This window comes from Salvelinus alpinus, chromosome 21, assembly GCF_045679555.1.
Source record: "Salvelinus alpinus chromosome 21, SLU_Salpinus.1, whole genome shotgun sequence".
Taxonomy (NCBI): domain Eukaryota; kingdom Metazoa; phylum Chordata; class Actinopteri; order Salmoniformes; family Salmonidae; genus Salvelinus; species Salvelinus alpinus.
Genome location: NC_092106.1, coordinates 42769699 through 42789990, shown reverse-complemented (window position 1 = coordinate 42789990; position 20292 = coordinate 42769699). Strand labels below are relative to the sequence as shown.

Here is a 20292-nt window from a genome sequence, read left to right as displayed (position 1 = left end):
GCCCGGCCCTGTCCTCTCAACCCCTCCATCCCCGGCCCTGTCCTCTCAACCCCTCCATCCCCGGCCCTGTCCTCTCAACCCCTCCATCCCCGGCCCTGTCTTCTCAACCCCTCCATCCCCCGGCCCTGTCCTCTCAACCCCTCCATCCCCGGCCCTGTCCTCTCAACCCCTCCACCCCCCGGCCCGGCCCTGTCCTCTCAACCCCTCCACCCCCGGCCCGGCCCTGTCCTCTCAACCCCTCCACCCCCGGCCCGGCCCTGTCCTCTCAACCCCTCCACCCCCGGCCCTGTCCTCTCAACCCCTCCATCCCCGGCCCTGTCCTCTCAACCCCTCCATCCCCGGCCCCGGCCCTGTCCTCTCAACCCCTCCACCTCCCTCCCCCGCCCTGTCCTCTCAACCCCTCCACCCCCCGGCCCTGTCCTCTCAACCCCTCCACCCCCCGGCCCTGTCCTCTCAACCCCTCCATCCCCGGCCCTGTCCTCTCAACCCCTCCACCCCCCGGCCCTGTCCTCTCAACCCCTCCCTCCCCCGCCCTGTCCTCTCAACCCCTCCACCCCCCGGCCCTGTCCTCTCAACCCCTCCACCCCCCGGCCCTGTCCTCTCAACCCCTCCCTCCCCCGCCCTGTCCTCTCAACCCCTCCACCCCCCGGCCCTGTCCTCTCAACCCCTCCACCCCCCGGCCCTGTCCTCTCAACCCCTCCCTCCCCCGCCCTGTCCTCTCAACCCCTCCACCCCCCGGCCCTGTCCTCTCAACCCCTCCACCCCCCGGCCCTGTCCTCTCCACCCCTCCACCCCCCGGCCCTGTCCTCTCAACCCCTCCATCCCCGGCCCTGTCCTCTCAACCCCTCCACCCCCGGCCCTGTCCTCTCAACCCCTCCACCCCCGGCCCTGTCCTCTCAACCCCTCCATCCCCGGCCCTGTCCTCTCAACCCCTCCACCCCCGGCCCGGCCCTGTCCTCTCAACCCCTCCATCCCCGGCCCTGTCCTCTCAACCCCTCCATCCCCGGCCTTGTCCTCTCAACCCCTCCATCCCCGGCCCTGTCCTCTCAACCCCTCCATCCCCGGCCCTGTCCTCTCAACCCCTCCATCCCCGGCCCTGTCCTCTCAACCCCTCCATCCCCGGCCCTGTCTTCTCAACCCCTCCATCCCCCGGCCCTGTCCTCTCAACCCCTCCATCCCCGGCCCTGTCCTCTCAACCCCTCCACCCCCCGGCCCGGCCCTGTCCTCTCAACCCCTCCACCCCCGGCCCGGCCCTGTCCTTTCAACCCCTCCACCCCCGGCCCGGCCCTGTCCTCTCAACCCCTCCACCCCCGGCCCTGTCCTCTCAACCCCTCCATCCCCGGCCCTGTCCTCTCAACCCCTCCACCCCCGGGCCCTGTCCTCTCAACCCCTCCACCCCCCGGCCCTGTCCTCTCAACCCCTCCATCCCCCGGCCCTGTCCTCTCAACCCCTCCACCCCCCGGCCCTGTCCTCTCAACCCCTCCCAACCCCTCCACCCCCGGGCCCTGTCCTCTCAACCCCTCCATCCCCGGCCCTGTCCTCTCAACCCCTCCCTCCCCCGCCCTGTCCTCTCAACCCCTCCACCCCCCGGCCCTGTCCTCTCAACCCCTCCACCCCCCGGCCCTGTCCTCTCAACCCCTCCACCCCCCGGCCCTGTCCTCTCAACCCCTCCACCCCCGGCCCCGGCCCTGTCCTCTCAACCCCTCCACCCCCCGGCCCTGTCCTCTCAACCCCTCCACCCCCCGGCCCTGTCCTCTCAACCCCTCCACCCCCCGGCCCTGTCCTCTCAACCCCTCCACCCTGTCCTCTCAACCCCTCCACCCCCCGGCCCTGTCCTCTCAACCCCTCCACCCCCCGGCCCTGTCCTCTCAACCCCTCCACCCCCCGGCCCTGTCCTCTCAACCCCTCCACCCCCCGGCCCTGTCCTCTCAACCCCTCCACCCCCCGGCCCTGTCCTCTCAACCCCTCCACCCCCCGGCCCTGTCCTCTCAACCCCTCCACCCCCCGGCCCTGTCCTCTCAACCCCTCCACCCCCCGGCCCTGTCCTCTCAACCCCTCCACCCCCCGGCCCTGTCCTCTCAACCCCTCCATCCCCGGCCCTGTCCTCTCAACCCCTCCACCCCCGGCCCTGTCCTCTTAACCCCTCCACCCCCCGGCCCTGTCCTCTCAACCCCTCCACCCCCCGGCCCTGTCCTCTCAACCCCTCCACCCCCCGGCCCTGTCCTCTCAACCCCTCCCTCCCCCGCAGAGCACAACATCTGGCTGACTCTTTTACATTTAAGCCCATCCTTCCCCTTCAAATTCTTTTTCCATTAATTAGTAAGGAAGCACAATCAGTAGGTCGATTTACGGTCTAACTCCAAAACCTGGCAGGATGAATGGGACTGGACGAGAAGTGCTTCTGTGTGAGAGTGTGTGTGTGTGTGTGTGGGGGGGGGGGGGGGGGGGGGGTTAGCAGGAGCACTGTATTTTTTTGAGGTCTAACACAGAAAGGCCTTGATATCATATTTCAACATGTTTTCCCTTCCAGGATTCAGCTCTAACAGGGCTGATAAAGAAACCAGAACAAACTAGATCCAGTCACAAATGGAAGCCGATTGCCCAGGGCTCTGGTCTAAAGTAGTGCCCTATATAGGGAATAGGGCTCTGGTATAAAGTAGTGCCCTATATAGGGAATAGGGCTCTGGTCTAATGTAGTGCACTATATAGGGAATAGGGCTCTGGTATAAAGTAGTGCCCTATATAGGGAATAGGGCTCTGGTATAAAGTAGTGCCCTATATAGGGAATAGGGCTCTGGTCTAATGTAGTGCACTATATAGGGAATAGGGCTCTGGTCTAAAGTAGTGCACTATATAGGGAATAGGGCTCTGGTCTAAAGTAGTGCCCTATATAGGGAATAGGGCTCTGGTCTAAAGTAGTGCCCTATATAGGGAATAGGGCTCTGGTCTAATGTAGTGCACTGTATAGGGAATAGGGCTCTGGTATAAAGTAGTGCACTATATAGGGAGTAGGGCTCCATTTGGGATGTCTGCCTGACCCTGGGCTCCATCTGAAACACATATCTATAGCCACACCATGGTTACTGTTGGTGGGAACAAAGCATAAAGAAATCTGAAAAAATACATAAAAAGTAGAAAAGTCTGTATTAAACTACACTTTTCTCAGCCGGCTGCCAGTGTGTGTGTAAGAGTGTGTATGTGTAAGAATGTGTAACAGTGTGTATATGTGTGTGTATGTGTGTGTGTATATATATGTGTGAGTGTTTGTATGTATATGTGTGTGTATATGAGTTTGTGTACACACCAACCCACACCCTTAAGATCCCTCCACAATAACCTATCTCGCTCTCTCTTACCTCCAATAGCAGACAGGCTAGTTCACAGCTACCTCCAATAGCAGACAGGCTAGTTCACAGCTACCTCCAATAGCAGACAGGCTAGTTCACAGCTACCTCCAATAGCAGACAGGCTAGTTCACAGCTACCTCCAATAACAGACAGGCTAGTTCACAGCTACCTCCAATAGCAGACAGGCTAGTTCACAGCTACCTCCAATAACAGACAGGCTAGTTCACAGCTACCTCCAATAGCAGACAGGCTAGTTCACAGCTACCTCCAATAGCAGACAGGCTAGTTCACAGCTACCTCCAATAGCAGACAGGCTAGTTCACAGCTACCTCCAATAGCAGACAGGCTAGTTCACAGCTACCTCCAATAGCAGACAGGCTAGTTCACAGCTACCTCCAATAGCAGACAGGCTAGTTCACAGCTACCTCCAATAACAGACAGGCTAGTTCACAGCTACCTCCAATAGCAGACAGGCTAGTTCACAGCTACCTCCAATAACAGACAGGCTAGTTCACAGCTACCTCCAATAGCAGACAGGCTAGTTCACAGCTACCTCCAATAGCAGACAGGCTAGTTCACAGCTACCTCCAATAACAGACAGGCTAGTTCACAGCTACCTCCAATAGCAGACAGGCTAGTTTACAGCTACCTCCAATAGCAGACAGGCTAGTTCACAGCTACCTCCAATAGCAGACAGGCTAGTTCACAGCCACCTCCAACAGCAGACAGGCTAGTTCACAGCCACCTCCAACAGCAGACAGGCTAGTTCACAGCTACCTCCAATAACAGACAGGCTAGTTCACAGCTACCTCCAATAGCAGACAGGCTAGTTCACAGCTACCTCCAATAACAGACAGGCTAGTTCACAACTACCTCCAATAACAGACAGGCTAGTTCACAGCTACCTCCAATAGCAGACAGGCTAGTTCACAGCTACCTCCAATAGCAGACAGGCTAGTTCACAGCTACCTCCAATAGCAGACAGGCTAGTTCACAGCTACCTCCAATAGCAGACAGGCTAGTTCACAGCTACCTCCAATAGCAGACAGGCTAGTTCACAGCTACCTCCAATAACAGACAGGCTAGTTCACAGCTACCTCCAATAGCAGACAGGCTAGTTCACAGCTACCTCCAATAGCAGACAGGTTAGTTCACAGCTACCTCCAATAGCAGACAGGCTAGTTCACAGCTACCTCCAATAACAGACAGGCTAGTTCACAGCTACCTCCAATAGCAGACAGGCTAGTTCACAGCTACCTCCAATAGCAGACAGGCTAGTTCACAGCTACCTCCAATAGCAGACAGGCTGGTACACACACACACACAGAGACAGAGAGACAGGTGATGAGGGTAGACAAAAACACATCCGCCACCCTGACCCTCAACATAGGGGACCCTCAACATAGGGGACCCTCAACATAGGGGACCCTCAACATAGGGGACCCTCAACATAGGGGCCCCTCAACATAGGGGACCCTCAACATAGGGGACCCTCAACATAGGGGCCCCTCAAGGGTGCGTGCTTAGTCCCTGCCGTCACTCTGTGGCCGCCCACAACTGCAACATTGCTGACGTCACGACGGTGGTAGGCCTGATCACCAGCAACGATGAGACAGCCTATAGGGAGGAGGTCAGAGACCTGGCCGTGTGGTGCCGGGACAACACCCTTTTCCTCAACGTCAGCAAGACAAATTAGCTGATCGTACCACAGGAAACTGAGGGCCGAGCACGCCATCGTTCATATCGACGGGGCTGTAGTGGAGCGGGTCGAGAGCTTCTAGTTCCTCGGTGTCCACATCAAGCGAAGGAGAGGGGGAAGAGAGGCAGTGCATGAAACCTGCTCATCTTTGGTTCTGCTAACTGTTCCTTACCAAACACAGCCCCTCCTACTCCATCCTGCCTGGGGAATTTAGATTAGATTGACTGATTAGAAGATTGGCCCATTAGATTGTTTCCTAAACATGTGCAGTTATAACAAGGTGACAACTGTAATAACACCCTGACCTGCATCCCTCATTACCTCTGTCCGTCTGTCTGTCTGTCTGTCTGTCGGCCCGTGCTGGGCTTGGACACTGATGAGCTTTGCTTTGAGCAGACAGAGGTTGGGGAGTTTAGCTCTATCTCTGTCAGGGAGAACAAATCAACCTGTCTTTGTGTTTTCTAACCTTCCTCTCCTCTCCTCCTCCCCTCCTCTCCTCTCTCCCCTCCTCTCCTCTCTCCCCTCCTGTCCTCTCCTCCCCTCTTTGAAGCCCAGTGTCCTGGAGAGATATCAGTGCAGAATATTAAATAAGCAAAACACCATCACTCATTAAAAGAGGAAACATTTGATGTAACAAATCCCCTTTTGTATACGGCAGCTAACCAATCAGCCCCACTCAGAACAGCTTTCTCCATAGTCTTTAGACAGAGACAGAACAGAGAGAATGGGAGAGAGAGAGGTGAGAGAGACAGAAATGGAGAAATGGAACGGGAGAGAGACAGAGAGAGAGGGAGAGATAGAAGTAGAGAGAGGAGGTGAGAGAGAGAGAAATAATTTAGAACCAAGGACTGATCACCCCAATCCACAAAAGTGAAGACAGATTTGACCCCAATAACTACCGTGGGATATGTGTCAACAGCAACCTTGGCAAAATCCTCTGCATTATCATTAACAATAGACTTGTACATTTCCTCAGTGTACTGAGCAAAAGTCAAATCACCCTTCACACCCTAATTGACAAACAAACAAACCAAAACAAAGGCAAAGTCTTCTCATGCTTTGTTGATTTCAAAAAAACGTTTGACTCAATTTGGCCTGAGGGTCTGATATACAAAGTGATGGAAAGTGGTGTTTGGGGAAAAACATAAGACTTTATAAAATCCAGGTGCATCAAAGCAGGGTCCGAGCGACTGAAAAACAGCTTCTATCTCAAGGCCATCAGACTGTTAAACAGCCACCACTAACATTGAGTGGCTGCTGTCAAAATACTGACTCAAATCTCTGGCCACTTTAATAAATTGACTTAAAAAATGTATTACTAGTCACTTTAAATAATGTCACTTTAATAATGTTTACATACCCTACATTACTCATCTCATATGTATATACTGTACTCTATACCATCTACTGCATCTTGCCAATGCCATTCGGTTAATCACACTGTGGACATTTCCTGCAAAGCCAATGAATGGGACCATATTTTGACTATATTGTTATCTCTGCTCCCTTGCAGACAGACAAGACATTCAGCTGGGGGGGGTTACAATAGGTATTCAGAAAAAGTTATGATAAAAGCGATTTGATCAGTGTCTCGGGAACATAATTCCTCTTAATATCGTTCAAGCTGTTCATGTACGGAGATGCTGCATGACTAAGATAAGAGGAAGTCTCTCTGTGAAAACAGGCAGATATAGCATCTCCACTAGCTCAGTCTCACTTCAGTTTAGTCAAGTCTCTCTGTGAAGACAGGCAGATACAGCATCTCCACTAGCTCAGTCTCACTTCAGTTTAGTCAAGTCTCTCTGTGAAGACAGGCAGATATAGCATCTCCACTAGCTCAGTCTCACTTCAGTTTAGTCAAGTCTCTCTGTGAAGACAGGCAGATATAGCATCTCCACTAGCTCAGTCTCACTTCAGTTTAGTCAAGTCTCTCTGTGAAGACAGGCAGATATAGCATCTCCACTAGCTCAGTCTCACTTCAGTTTAGTCAAGTCTCTCTGTGAAGACAGGCAGATATAGCATCTCCACTAGCTCAGTCTCACTTCAGTTTAGTCAAGTCTCTCTGTGAAGACAGGCAGATACAGCATCTCCACTAGCTCACAGTCTCACTTCAGTTTAGTCAAGTCTCTCTGTGAAGACAGGCAGATATAGCATCTCCACTAGCTCAGTCTCACTTTAGTTTAGTCAAGTCTCTCTGTGAAGACAGGCAGATATAGCATCTCCACTAGCTCAGTCTCACTTCAGTTTAGTCAAGTCTCTCTGTGAAGACAGGCAGATACAGCATCTCCACTAGCTCAGTCTCACTTATAGTTTAGTCAAGTCTCTCTGTGAAGACAGGCAGATATAGCATCTCCACTAGCTCGGTCTCACTTCAGTTTAGTCAAGTCTCTCTGTGAAGACAGGCAGATATAGCATCTCCACTAGCTCAGTCTCACTTCAGTTTAGTCAAGTCTCTCTGTGAAGACAGGCAGATATAGCATCTCCACTAGCTCAGTCTCACTTCAGTTTAGTCAAGTCTCTCTGTGAAGACAGGCAGATATAGCATCTCCACTAGCTCAGTCTCACTTCAGTTTAGTCAAGTCTCTCTGTGAAGACAGGCAGATATAGCATCTCCACTAGCTCAGTCTCACTTCAGTTTAGTCAAGTCGCTCTGTGAAGACAGGCAGATATAGCATCTCCACTAGCTCAGTCTCACTTCAGTTTAGTCAAGTTTTATTAAGACTGTTGAAAGAAGGTCTAGAAAATAAAATTTTCCAACAATATAAAACTTTTACATTCACAATAAATAATAAACCTCACAGAATGGAAACAGGACACAGAGAACAGATTCCGTTTAAGTAGAGCAAGATCCAATATTGGATTGCATTTATTACCGCTGGTTTGATTTCCGCATGTCTAATGGATTTAATTAAGATGACAGGGAGGGATTAGCTAACTGGCAGATGACAACCGTCCTTCACAATAGCCACAACCAGGTGCTCTACCCTATAGTAGGGCTGGGCGATACAGCACATTCATTCCAATCATTTGCATGGATGTTTTTGTGTGATATTCCAAATTTTTGTTGTTTTTATGAGTATTTGTGTCCTCTTGTTGTCATGGTGTCTTTTTGGTCTCGTATCCTTCGCTCCATCTGTGCTGTGTCCCATTTACACCAGAGATCTGTATATAGTGACAAGATGCTCATGTCTCCACGCTAACAATGGGAGTCGTTGTCCTAAAGGTGGGAAGGCAGGAGAAAAGCGTAGGTCCACAATAACCCCATAGAGACACATTGTGCTTATTTTGGGCAGATGTTCGGCGAGAGTGAAACCTCTCACTTCGCCTTTTCCTCCTGAACCCCTCCCCCTACACCTCACAACAACAAAGATGAGAGATCTCTTCTTCCTCTCTGACAAACGGTTTCAACTCGCGGTTTGTATTTGAGCTTTGGTCCAACAGAATGGGACATATGGACACACAAACACATTATTTTCCTGTGTACACGAGGAGAAGTTAAACAGGCTACGTTTGGAAAGGTTGTGTTTCAACTCTTCACATGTTGAGCAGAAACTCCCAGAACGGATGTACCAATGAATATTCATTCTGGATAATGAATAGTCCGTTTGTCGCGCATTACGGTATCACGTATCGCTAGCAGCATTTTAGTCAAATCAAGATTATTATACTAGCTGTTTGGATGACTGTGTTTTATAAAATATGCAATAAACATAAAACAATTATATAATGAATTGGCAACTCGTTCTCATTCTGAGAAATAACGGAGGCCACTTGATTTCAACATGTGAACAAAGTGGACAGGCTAGCACGCTGTTCAACAGTTGGAGACGGACAGAAGATTGCGTTTATAACAATTCAACGGTTTTGCCTTGTTAGCTAAATTCAGACCATGTGAAATTATACCCAGATCAAAGTTGGCTAAACTTGAAATATAAATATTAGCTACTCACTACCACTACCTTATAGTAGCCTGGAACACAGTCCACCACTACCTTATAGTAGCCTGGAACACAGTCCACCACTACCTTATAGTAGCCTGGAACACAGTCCACTACTACCTTATAGTAGCCTGGAACACAGTCCACCACTACCTTATAGTAGCCTGGAACACAGTCCACCACTACCTTATAGTAGCCTGGAACACAGTCTACCACTACCTTATAGTAGCCTGGAACACAGTCTACCACTACCTTATAGTAGCCTGGAACACAGTCTACCACTACCTTATAGTAGCCTGGAACACAGTCCACCACTACCTTATAGTAGCCTGGAACACAGTCCACCACTACCTTATAGTAGCCTGGAACACAGTCTACCACTACCTTATAGTAGCCTGGAACACAGTCCACCACTACCTTATAGTAGCCTGGAACACAGTCCACCACTACCTTATAGTAGCCTGGAACACAGTCCACCACTACCTTATAGTAGCCTGGAACACAGTCCACCACTACCTTATAGTAGCCTGGAACACAGTCCACCAAAAGAGGACTTCCAAGTTAATGGCAGGCCAATTATATAATCCTTACAATCCTTTCAATAATATTCCAGGCATCATTTCGATTGCTGAATGAGGCCTGACTGGGGGTAGTTTGTTGTGTGTGTGTTTGGGCAGGCAGAGACGTCAGAGTCCGAACTCAACATGTTGTAGATCACTTGTGCTTCAAAGACAGCAGGCATTCATGAGGAGAGCCCTTTAACCCTGGGGTGAAAGCCTGGATTCTGGTCTTTGCATGTCAAAAAGCTGTGACCACAGGGGGAACAAAAGGTTTGAAGGGAGATTTTCTTCCGCCAACAGGACGTTGTAGTGATTCATCAAGGAACCATTTGGGTAGTGCCCAAGAATCCCAGCATGTGGCTCTAGACGTGACTTAAACATACAGTGTGTCACCTTATCCTTACAACATTCAATAACGGAGGGCTCACACTTCAATGTGTATCGCTGATCGTCATTTCCTATTGACACGATATCTGCAGAGTTTAACATTAATGCAGTCTCTGCTAATGCGGGAACATTGTCTTTACATTTCAATCAAGCTGCAAGGGGTCACGTTACAGTTCAGAAATCTGGATTTTCAAAACACAGACCATTACAAATCTGTTTTAAAACATTTCACCTGCGTTTTACATTGAAAGTAAACTGTGTGTTTTCGCTTCAGTAGAGTGACCAGGGGTGAAGCTAGACGTGACTAGGGGTGAGTGACCAGGGGTGAAGCTAGACGTGACTAGGGGTGAGTGACCAGGGGTGAAGCTAGACGTGACTAGGGGTGAGTGACCAGGGGTGAAGCTAGACGTGACTAGGGGTGAGTGACCAGGGGTGAAGCTAGACGTGACTAGGGGTGAGTGACCAGGGGTGAAGCTAGACGTGACTAGGGGTGAGTGACCAGGGGTGAAGCTAGACGTGACTAGGGGTGAGTGACCAGGGGTGAAGCTAGACGTGACTAGGGGTGAGTGACCAGGGGTGAAGCTAGACGTGACTAGGGGTGAGTGACCAGGGGTGAAGCTAGACGTGACTAGGGGTGAGTGACCAGGGGTGAAGCTAGACGTGACTAGGGGTGAGTGACCAGGGGTGAAGCTAGACGTGACTAGGGGTGAGTGACCAGGGGTGAAGCTAGACGTGACTAGGGGTGAGTGACCAGGGGTGAAGCTAGACGTGACTAGGGGTGAGTGACCAGGGGTGAGGCTAGACGTGACTAGGGGTGAGTGACCAGGGGTGAAGCTAGACGTGACTAGGGGTGAGTGACCAGGGGTGAAGCTAGACGTGACTAGGGGTGAGTGACCAGGGGTGAAGCTAGACGTGACTAGGGGTGAGTGACCAGGGGTGAAGCTAGACGTGACTAGGGGTGAGTGACCAGGGGTGAAGCTAGACGTGACTAGGGGCGAGTGACCAGGGGTGAAGCTAGACGTGACTCGGGGCGAGTGACCAGGGGTGAAGCTAGACGTGACTCGAGGCGAGTGACCAGGGGTGAAGCTAGACGTGACTAGGGGCGAGTGACCAGGGGTGAAGCTAGACGTGACTAGGGGCGAGTGACCAGGGGTGAAGCTAGACGTGACTAGGGGCGAGTGACCAGGGGTGAAGCTAGACGTGACTAGGGGCGAGTGACCAGGGGTGAAGCTAGACGTGACTAGGGGCGAGTGACCAGGGGTGAAGCTAGACGTGACTAGGGGCGAGTGACCAGGGGTGAAGCTAGACGTGACTAGGGGCGAGTGACCAGGGGTGAAGCTAGACGTGACTAGGGGCGAGTGACCAGGGGTGAAGCTAGACGTGACTAGGGGCGAGTGACCAGGGGTGAAGCTAGACGTGACTAGGGGCGAGTGACCAGGGGTGAAGCTAGACGTGACTAGAGGTGAGTGACCAGGGGTGAAGCTAGACGTGACTAGGGGTGAGTGACCAGGGGTGAAGCTAGACGTGACTAGGGGTGAGTGACCAGGGGTGAAGCTAGACGTGACTAGGGGTGAGTGACCAGGGGTGAAGCTAGACGTGACTAGGGGTGAGTGACCAGGGGTGAAGCTAGACGTGACTAGGGGTGAGTGACCAGGGGTGAAGCTAGACGTGACTAGGGGTGAGTGACCAGGGGTGAAGCTAGACGTGACTATGGGTGAGTGACCAGGGGTGAAGCTAGACGTGACTAGGGGTGAGTGACCAGGGGTGAAGCTAGACGTGACTAGGGGTGAGTGACCAGGGGTGAAGCTAGACGTGACTAGGGGTGAGTGACCAGGGGTGAAGCTAGACGTGACTAGGGGTGAGTGACCAGGGGTGAAGCTAGATGTGACTAGGGGTGAGTGACCAGGGGTGAAGCTAGACGTGACTAGGGGTGTAATCATAGAATTCAATATAGAATCCCTATTAATTTCATATAGGATGTCTGTGGGACTAGTAGCCCGGGGCTAGTAAAGATTGGTCATATAGGATGTCTGTGGGACTAGTAGCCCGGGGCTAGTAAAGATTGGTCATATAGGATGTCTGTGGGACTAGTAGCCCGGGGCTAGTAAAGATTGGTCATATAGGATGTAAAAACTAACTAGGTTTCCCTTTTTATCTGTAGACTCATCGTCAGAGTAGAGAAACGCTCGGTTTTGGTTGATTACAAAGAACCAGCTAAAAAGAAGACCATGCATGTCAGGTAGTATAGCAACCCATAGTTCATCTCCCAGGACAAACTAGCAACAGCAGCTAGCTACATGTCCATGAATGTTTCATGTGTGATTTGACCCGTCTCCAATTTAATATAGTTGGTTTTGGTATTTTAACCCGCGTGTCATGATCATGTCTGATGTGGATGGACAATGAGACCTAGAACAAACCAACTCCAACGTTCTCCAACATTCCTTCACACAAATTGAGAGAACTAGGACCTTTTCCACCTACCTTGACTGAGCAGCTTCAAACGCCGTCTCTGGCAGCGTGAATCCCTCGCTCCCCAGAACACCATTTAATCCTGATCTTCTCTACGAGCACAGTGATTATCTCGATGTACATCAGACAGGGCCGCTTGATCACAGTAGTGCATCAGTCAGTCTCACACGCCACGTCACAAGGCCCAGTGCAGTGTGAGACAGCTGAAGACATGAACATTAGCAGGAACATCTTAGGACCCTCAGGGTGCATCCTAAATGGCACCCTATTCCCTATATAGTGTCCAATGGGCCCTGGTCACATGTAGTGCACTACCCTATGGGCCCTGGTCACATATAGTGCACTACCCTATGGGCCCTGGTCACATATAGTGCACTACCCTATGGGCCCTGGTCACATGTAGTGCACTACCCTATGGGTCCTGGTATAAAGTAGTGCACTATAAAGGGAATAGGGTGCCATTTGTGACACATCCCGTGTTTATTTCAGGCCTACCAAGATGGGAGGAGCTAAATGGAAGGAGTTCAGATCTTTAATGTATCTACTACACCTCTCTATAGTACCACACCTCTCTATAGTACCACACCTCTCTATAGTACCACACACCTCTATAGTACCACACACCTCTATAGTACCACACACCTCTATAGTACCACACACCTCTATAGCACCACACACCTCTATAGCACCACACACCTCTATAGCACCACACACCTCTATAGTACCACACACCTCTATAGTACCACACACCTCTATAGTACCACACACCTCTATAGTACCACACACCTCTATAGTACCACACCTCTCTATAGCACCACACCTCTCTATAGCACCACACCTCTCTATAGCACCACACCTCTATAGTACCACACCTCTCTATAGCACCACACCTCTCTATAGCACCACACCTCTCTATAGCACCACACCTCTCTATAGTACCACACCTCTCTATAGTACTACACCTCTCTATAGTACCACACCTCTCTATAGTACCACACACCTCTCTATAGTACCACACACCTCTCTATAGTACCACACACCTCTCTATAGTACCACACACCTCTCTATAGTACCACACACCTCTATAGCACCACACACCTCTATAGCACCACACACCTCTATAGCACCACACCTCTCTATAGCACCACACCTCTCTATAGCACCACACCTCTCTATAGCACCACACACCTCTCTATAGCACCACACCTCTCTATAGCACCACACCTCTCTATAGTACCACACCTCTCTATAGCACCACACCTCTCTATAGTACCACACCTCTCTATAGTACCACACCTCTCTATAGCACCACACCTCTCTATAGTACCACACCTCTCTATAGCACCACACCTCTCTATAGTACCACACCTCTCTATAGCACTACACACCTCTCTATAGCACCACACCTCTCTATAGCACCACACCTCTCTATAGCACCACACAGCTCTCTATAGTACCACACACCTCTATAGTACCACACACCTCTATAGTACCACACACCTCTATAGTACCACACACCTCTATAGTACCACACACCTCTATAGCACCACACCTCTCTATAGCACCACACCTCTCTATAGCGCCACACCTCTCTATAGCACCACACCTCTATAGTACCACACCTCTCTATAGCACCACACCTCTCTATAGCACCACACCTCTCTATAGCACCACACCTCTCTATAGCACCACACCTCTCTATAGCACCACACCTCTCTATAGCACCACACCTCTCTATAGTACCACACCTCTCTATAGTACCACACCTCTCTATAGTACCACAACTCTCTATAGTACCACACCTCTCTATAGTACCACACCTCTCTATAGTACCACACCTCTCTATAGTACTACACCTCTCTATAGTACTACACCTCTCTATACCACCACACCTCTCTATACCACCACACCTCTCTATAGCACCACACCTCTCTATAGTACCACACCTCTCTATAGTACTACACCTCTCTATAGTACCACACCTCTCTATAGTACCACAACTCTCTATAGTACCACACCTCTTTATAGTACTACACCTCTCTATAGTACTACACACCTCTATAGTACCACACATCTCCATAGTACTACACACCTCTATAGTACTGCATGTATCAACCAGTAAATTCTCACAACTACACATTTCACACTTAAAAGGCTGTATTTCCAAAGATAATTTACAGAGCGGAAGCTTAAAGTGATTTTAATAATGTCCTGGTATTATTTCCGTCAGCGGTTTCCTCCGGCAGGTACACTACACTGACACAGAAGACCTATCAGACATGGAGAGTGCCTCAAATGGCATCCATTTCCATAGGGCTCTCGTGAAGAGTAGCACCCTATACAGGATACAGGGTGGCCTTTGGGATATATCCACGGTTTGTAATGAAAGGAAGGAAAGGCTCTAAGTCACAATGCTGAAAACAGGTGGTAGGGTTGGGGGGGGGGGCACGGTGGGTATCCATACCATTCATTCAAATTGCTTGCTTTAATCCTGGGTTTAGGTCACAGCAAACTCTGTACTCACAAACACACTGCAGCTTTATAGAGAAATACTGCGTATGAAGTATTTATACTGCGTAGTGTATAATCCCTGATTTATGACGTCTACACCCACAGAAATATGCAAGCCCTATAGAAAGTGATGCATGACTACCCATTGGATGGCCCTCTGTCTCATGTAAATATGCACAAATATATTAGATGTTTTAAACGTCACTCTTCAAACTACAGTAGTATTTCACAATCAAAGATCCCCCACAGTCAAAAAATTATAATTGCCACTTCAATGGTTGATTTTTCTTCCAATGATCAATCACTCACCAGTGCGTTATAATGAATAAATACTTCATTGTCCCATGGGGAAATAAGACTGGCAAGATTAGTTTAGAACAATAATGTCTTCACTATGTGTCGTTACTGTGTAATTATCAGTTTGTACCAGGAACAACACATTGGTAGTTTGATGGTTGATGATGTCATCCCTTAGAACAGATGTGGACACATCAGGCCAAGTAGAGGCTGCTATAGCTATTCCATTCAGATGGTGTCTGAGTAGAGGCTGCTATAGCTGGTCCATTCAGATGGTGTCTGAGTAGAGGCTGCTATAGCTGGTCCATTCAGATGGTGTCTGAGTAGAGGCTGCTATAGCTGTTCCATTCAGATGGTGTCTGAGTAGAGGCTGCTATAGCTGTTCCATTCAGATGGTGTCTGAGTAGAGGCTGCTATAGCTGTTCCATTCAGATGGTGTCTGAGTAGAGGCTGCTATAGCTATTCCATTCAGATGGTGTCTGAGTAGAGGCTGCTATAGCTGTTCCATTCAGATGGTGTCTGAGTAGAGGCTGCTATAGCTATTCCATTCAGATGGTGTCTGAGTAGAGGCTGCTATAGCTGTTCCATCCAGATGGTGTCTGAGTAGAGGCTGCTATTGCTGTTCCATTCAGATGGTGTCTGAGTAGAGGCTGCTATAGCTGTTCCATTCAGATGGTGTCTGAGTAGAGGCTGCTATAGCTGGTCCATGCAGATGGTGTCTGAGTAGAGGCTGCTATAGCTGGTCCATTCAGATGGTGTCTGAGTAGAGGCTGCTATAGCTGGTCCATTCAGATGGTGTCTGAGTAGAGGCTGCTATAGCTGTTCCATTCAGATGGTGTCTGAGTAGAGGCTGCTATAGCTGGTCCATTCAGATGGTGTCTGAGTAGAGGCTGCTATAGCTGTTCCATTCAGATGGTGTCTGAGTAGAGGCTGCTATAGCTGGTCCATTCAGATGGTGTCTGAGTAGAGGCTGCTATAGCTGGTCCATTCAGATGGTGTCTGAGTAGAGGCTGCTATAGCTGGTCCATTCAGATGGTGTCTGAGTAGAGGCTGCTATAGCTGTTCCATTCAGATGGTGTCTGAGTAGAGGCTGCTATAGCTGTTCCATTCAGATGGTGTCTGAGTAGAGGCTGCTATAGCTGGTCCATTCAGATGGTGTCTGAGTAGAGGCTGCTATAGCTGTTCCATTCAGATTGTGTGAAAACCAGATTATGAACAAACATAGGCCTTTTTAAATACGTTGTTTTATTTTTAGCATAATAATATTCCCCATTATATAGTAGGAATATGTTTCATTGATGCATTTTATACTATACAATCTGAAATGGTCCACCCACACAGACAGTGTGGTGAAGGCGGCGCATCAGCGCCTCTTCAACCTCAGGAGGCTGAAGAAATTCAGCTTGGCACCTAAGACCCTCACAAACTTTTACAGACGCACAATTGAAAGCATCCTGTCTGGCTGTATCACCGCCTGGTACAGCAACTGCTCCGCCCACCACTGTAAGGCTCTCCAAAGGGTAGTGAGGTCTGCACAACGCATCACCGGGGGCAAACTACCTGCCCTCCAGGACACCTACACCACCCGATGTCACAGGAAGGCCAAAAAGATCATCAAGGACAACAACCACCCAAGCCACTGTCTGTTCACCCCGCTATCATCCAGAAGGCGAGGTCAGTACAGGTGCATTAAAGCTGGGACTGAGAGACTGAAAAACAACTTCTACGTCAAGGCCATCAGACTGTTAAACAGCCATCACTAGCCGGCTTCCACCCGGTTACGCAGCCCTGCACCTTAGAGGCTGCTGCCCCACATACATAGACTTGGAATCACTGGCCACTTTAATAATGGAACACTAGTCACTCTAATAATGTTTACATCTCATATGTATATACTGTATTCTATTCTACTGTATTCTATTCTACTGTATTCTATTCTACTGTATTCTATTCTACTGTATTCTAGTCAATGCCACTCCGACACTGCTCCATCTAATATTTATGTAACAGTATAACTTTAGACCGTCCCCTCGCCCCGACACGGGCGCGAACCAGGGACCCTCTGCACACATCAACAACAGTCACCCACGAAGCGTCGTTACCCATCGCTCCACAAAAGCCGCGGCCCTTGCAGAGCAAGGGGAAACCCTACTTCAAGTCTCAGAGCAAGTGACGTCACCGATTTAAACGCTATTAGCGCGTACCCGCTAACTAGCTAGCCATTTCACATCCGTTACATTTACTTATTTCTTAATTCCATTTTTGGAACTTTTAGATTTGTGTTTATAATTGTTAGATACTACTGCACTGTTGGAGCTAGGAACACAAGCATTTAGTTAGATATTACTGCACTGTTGGAGCTAGGAACACAAGCATTTAGTTAGATACTACTGCACTGTTGGAGCTAGGAACACAAGCATTTAGTTAGATACTACTGCACTGTTGGAGCTAGGAACACAAGCATTTAGTTAGATACTACTGCACTGTTGGAGCTAGGAACACAAGCATTTAGTTAGATATTACTGCACTGTTGGAGCTAGGAACACAAGCATTTAGTTAGATACTACTGCACTGTTGGAGCTAGGAACACAAGCATTTAGTTAGATACTACTGCACTGTTGGAGCTAGGAACACAATCATTTAGTTAGATACTACTGCACTGTTGGAGCTAGGAACACAATCATTTAGTTAGATACTACTGCACTGTTGGAGCTAGGAACACAAGCATTTAGTTAGATACTACTGCACTGTTGGAGCTAGGAACACAAGCATTTAGTTAGATACTACTGCACTGTTGGAGCTAGGAACACAATCATTTAGTTAGATACTACTGCACTGTTGGAGCTAGGAACACAAGCATTTAGTTAGATACTACTGCACTGTTGGAGCTAGGAACACAAGCATTTAGTTAGATACTACTGCTCTGTTGGAGCTAGGAACACAAGCATTTAGTTAGATACTACTGCACTGTTGGAGCTAGGAACACAAGCATTTAGTTAGATACTACTGCACTGTTGGAGCTAGAAACACAATCATTTCGCTACACCCACAATTACATCTGCTAAATGTGTGTGTGTGTGTGTGTGTGTGTGTGTGTGTGTGTGTGTGTGTGTGTGTGTGTGTGTGTGTGTGTGTGTGTGTGTGTGTGTGTGTGTGTGTGTGTGTGTGACCAATAGCATTTGATTTGATATAGCAGCAATGTATTGCATTGTAATTTTGTTGCGATGTTTATAAACACGAGAGAATAAGGCATTCATATAAGTTACATTTTCCCCCCAAAAGATGTAGTCTATCATCATTTCTACAGCCTTAGAAATATCTCTAAAATCACCCAAAAGGTTACTGAAGAGAACATAGCCTACTACTCGACCTCTCCTTGTACAGTATGTTGATATCTAACTAGGCATATTTCTGGGAGGTTGCGAGCCTTGTGATCACCTGGGCTAAATAAATAGGAACTGCGTCTCGTCATTACGTTATGTTGTATGAACATGTTATGGTATTGAGCCTCTACATCACTATCGCCATCTACCTGTTATCACGGTCATTTCACTGCACGTAGGCTTCTGACATGGAATTGTTGTAACGAAATGCATTAGAAATCAATTTGTAAAATAACCAATTATTTGCATTGCAAATATGTGAACTGAAAATGTGTTTTAATTTATTCTTAAAACATCGGAAAGGCATTTGGCTCCTAATTTGAAACAAAAACATGTATTTGTTGACATGTTATTCTAAACCCTTTCTGCCAAATATTGATACGAAATGACACAACTAGCGTATCCATAGAGACAACTGCGAATAAAACAAAGTGAATTGTATTTCGAGTGCTTACCTTCCATGTTGACAGCCAGGAGGACAATCCAAACACTCGCCAACATCGCCACGGCGCTTGAACTCTCCGTAACTTCTGTGTCGCTTCCCCTTAGTGGACTGGATGAATTCACTCCAAATGATTTAGACCAGGTATGTTGGGAATACGCCGTTACCTTGAGAACCGATGTCGATTTGGAACTACTTTCAAGCTAATGAGCCGACGTGGAAAGCATCAATTATTGACTGAATGTAGTTATTCCAACGGTCAGTAGCTTTTGAACTACGCACCACGAATCGGTGTCCGTACGGTAGATTTACGCACAACCGAACAAACGAGATGATGCGTGCCTATCTAACGGAGTTAGGTGAACGATGTGGGGGAATAGATATCGTCCAAAACAGGTTTATATTGTGGTCAAGTCAGGCAGCAGACTATCCCCAGTCTACCTTGAATCCCGTGTCTCATCCAATGCTGCAGGTCGTCACTGCTGTTGCTATAGCCTCCAGTATTTTGGAATAGAGGCGAAGGGGCGGGAGGTGCTCGATACCTCAATGGCAAGTTCCATGAAACACAATGGATAGTTCAAAATGATTTGCGTCGTTAGAATTCAGATGATATTCAGACAGATCTGCAAAGGTCTTCTTCACTTTTTATTAGAACAAAACAATAGCCGAAGTTCCCTCTTTCTGCCGGCAATGGAATCAGGAGATGTGTAGGTTTTTTCTCCCTCCGTGGACTCAGGAGTCAGAGCAGATTTGTATCCGGTAGTTTATTCGACAAAATACTAGGTATTTTTTCATAAAACAGCATGCAATCCCTCTATGCGGATTTCCCCCACATAGACGCCACAACCCGACCTGGCATAATGTAGCCTAGCTGACAAGCTCCGAGCACAAATCCGAATCGGTGACGTTAGACACCTATGTGAAGCTAGCCACAATAAGAATTAGCCACAATATTGGAATTTGCGGTTCGCCTTCAAAATAAAATTCCCCTATGAAAGTGATTCAAACGGATACAAATAGTGGAATCATGCCATGTTTGCACTAGATAATGCTAATCAAGGTCTGACTGTTGTTATATAAATTCAGCGAAAGACAATGAGTTAATTGTAATCAATTTAAATCACACTGTGGATGTATTAGACTTTAGAATTGCATTGGGGGGCATACTTACTGTATATTTCAACCTGTGGATTGTGCCCCCATTAAATGGGGTATCAGACTACTCAGTGACAGTCACAGAACACAACTATGTAGAG

The 20292-nt window shown here is 48.7% G+C and overlaps 1 protein-coding gene across 1 annotated transcript in view; it reads right to left on the bottom strand.

Annotated features, from left to right (window-relative positions):
* Positions 1–19957, bottom strand: part of nectin1b (nectin cell adhesion molecule 1b) — a 137053-nt gene extending 117096 nt beyond the window's left edge. Inside the window, exon 1 of the mRNA XM_071357951.1 lies at positions 19050–19957. Coding sequence (XP_071214052.1) covers positions 19050–19095 — 46 coding nt within the window. The 5' untranslated portion in view covers positions 19096–19957. The remainder of the gene's footprint in view (positions 1–19049) is intronic.
* Positions 19958–20292: the final 335 nt, after the last annotated feature.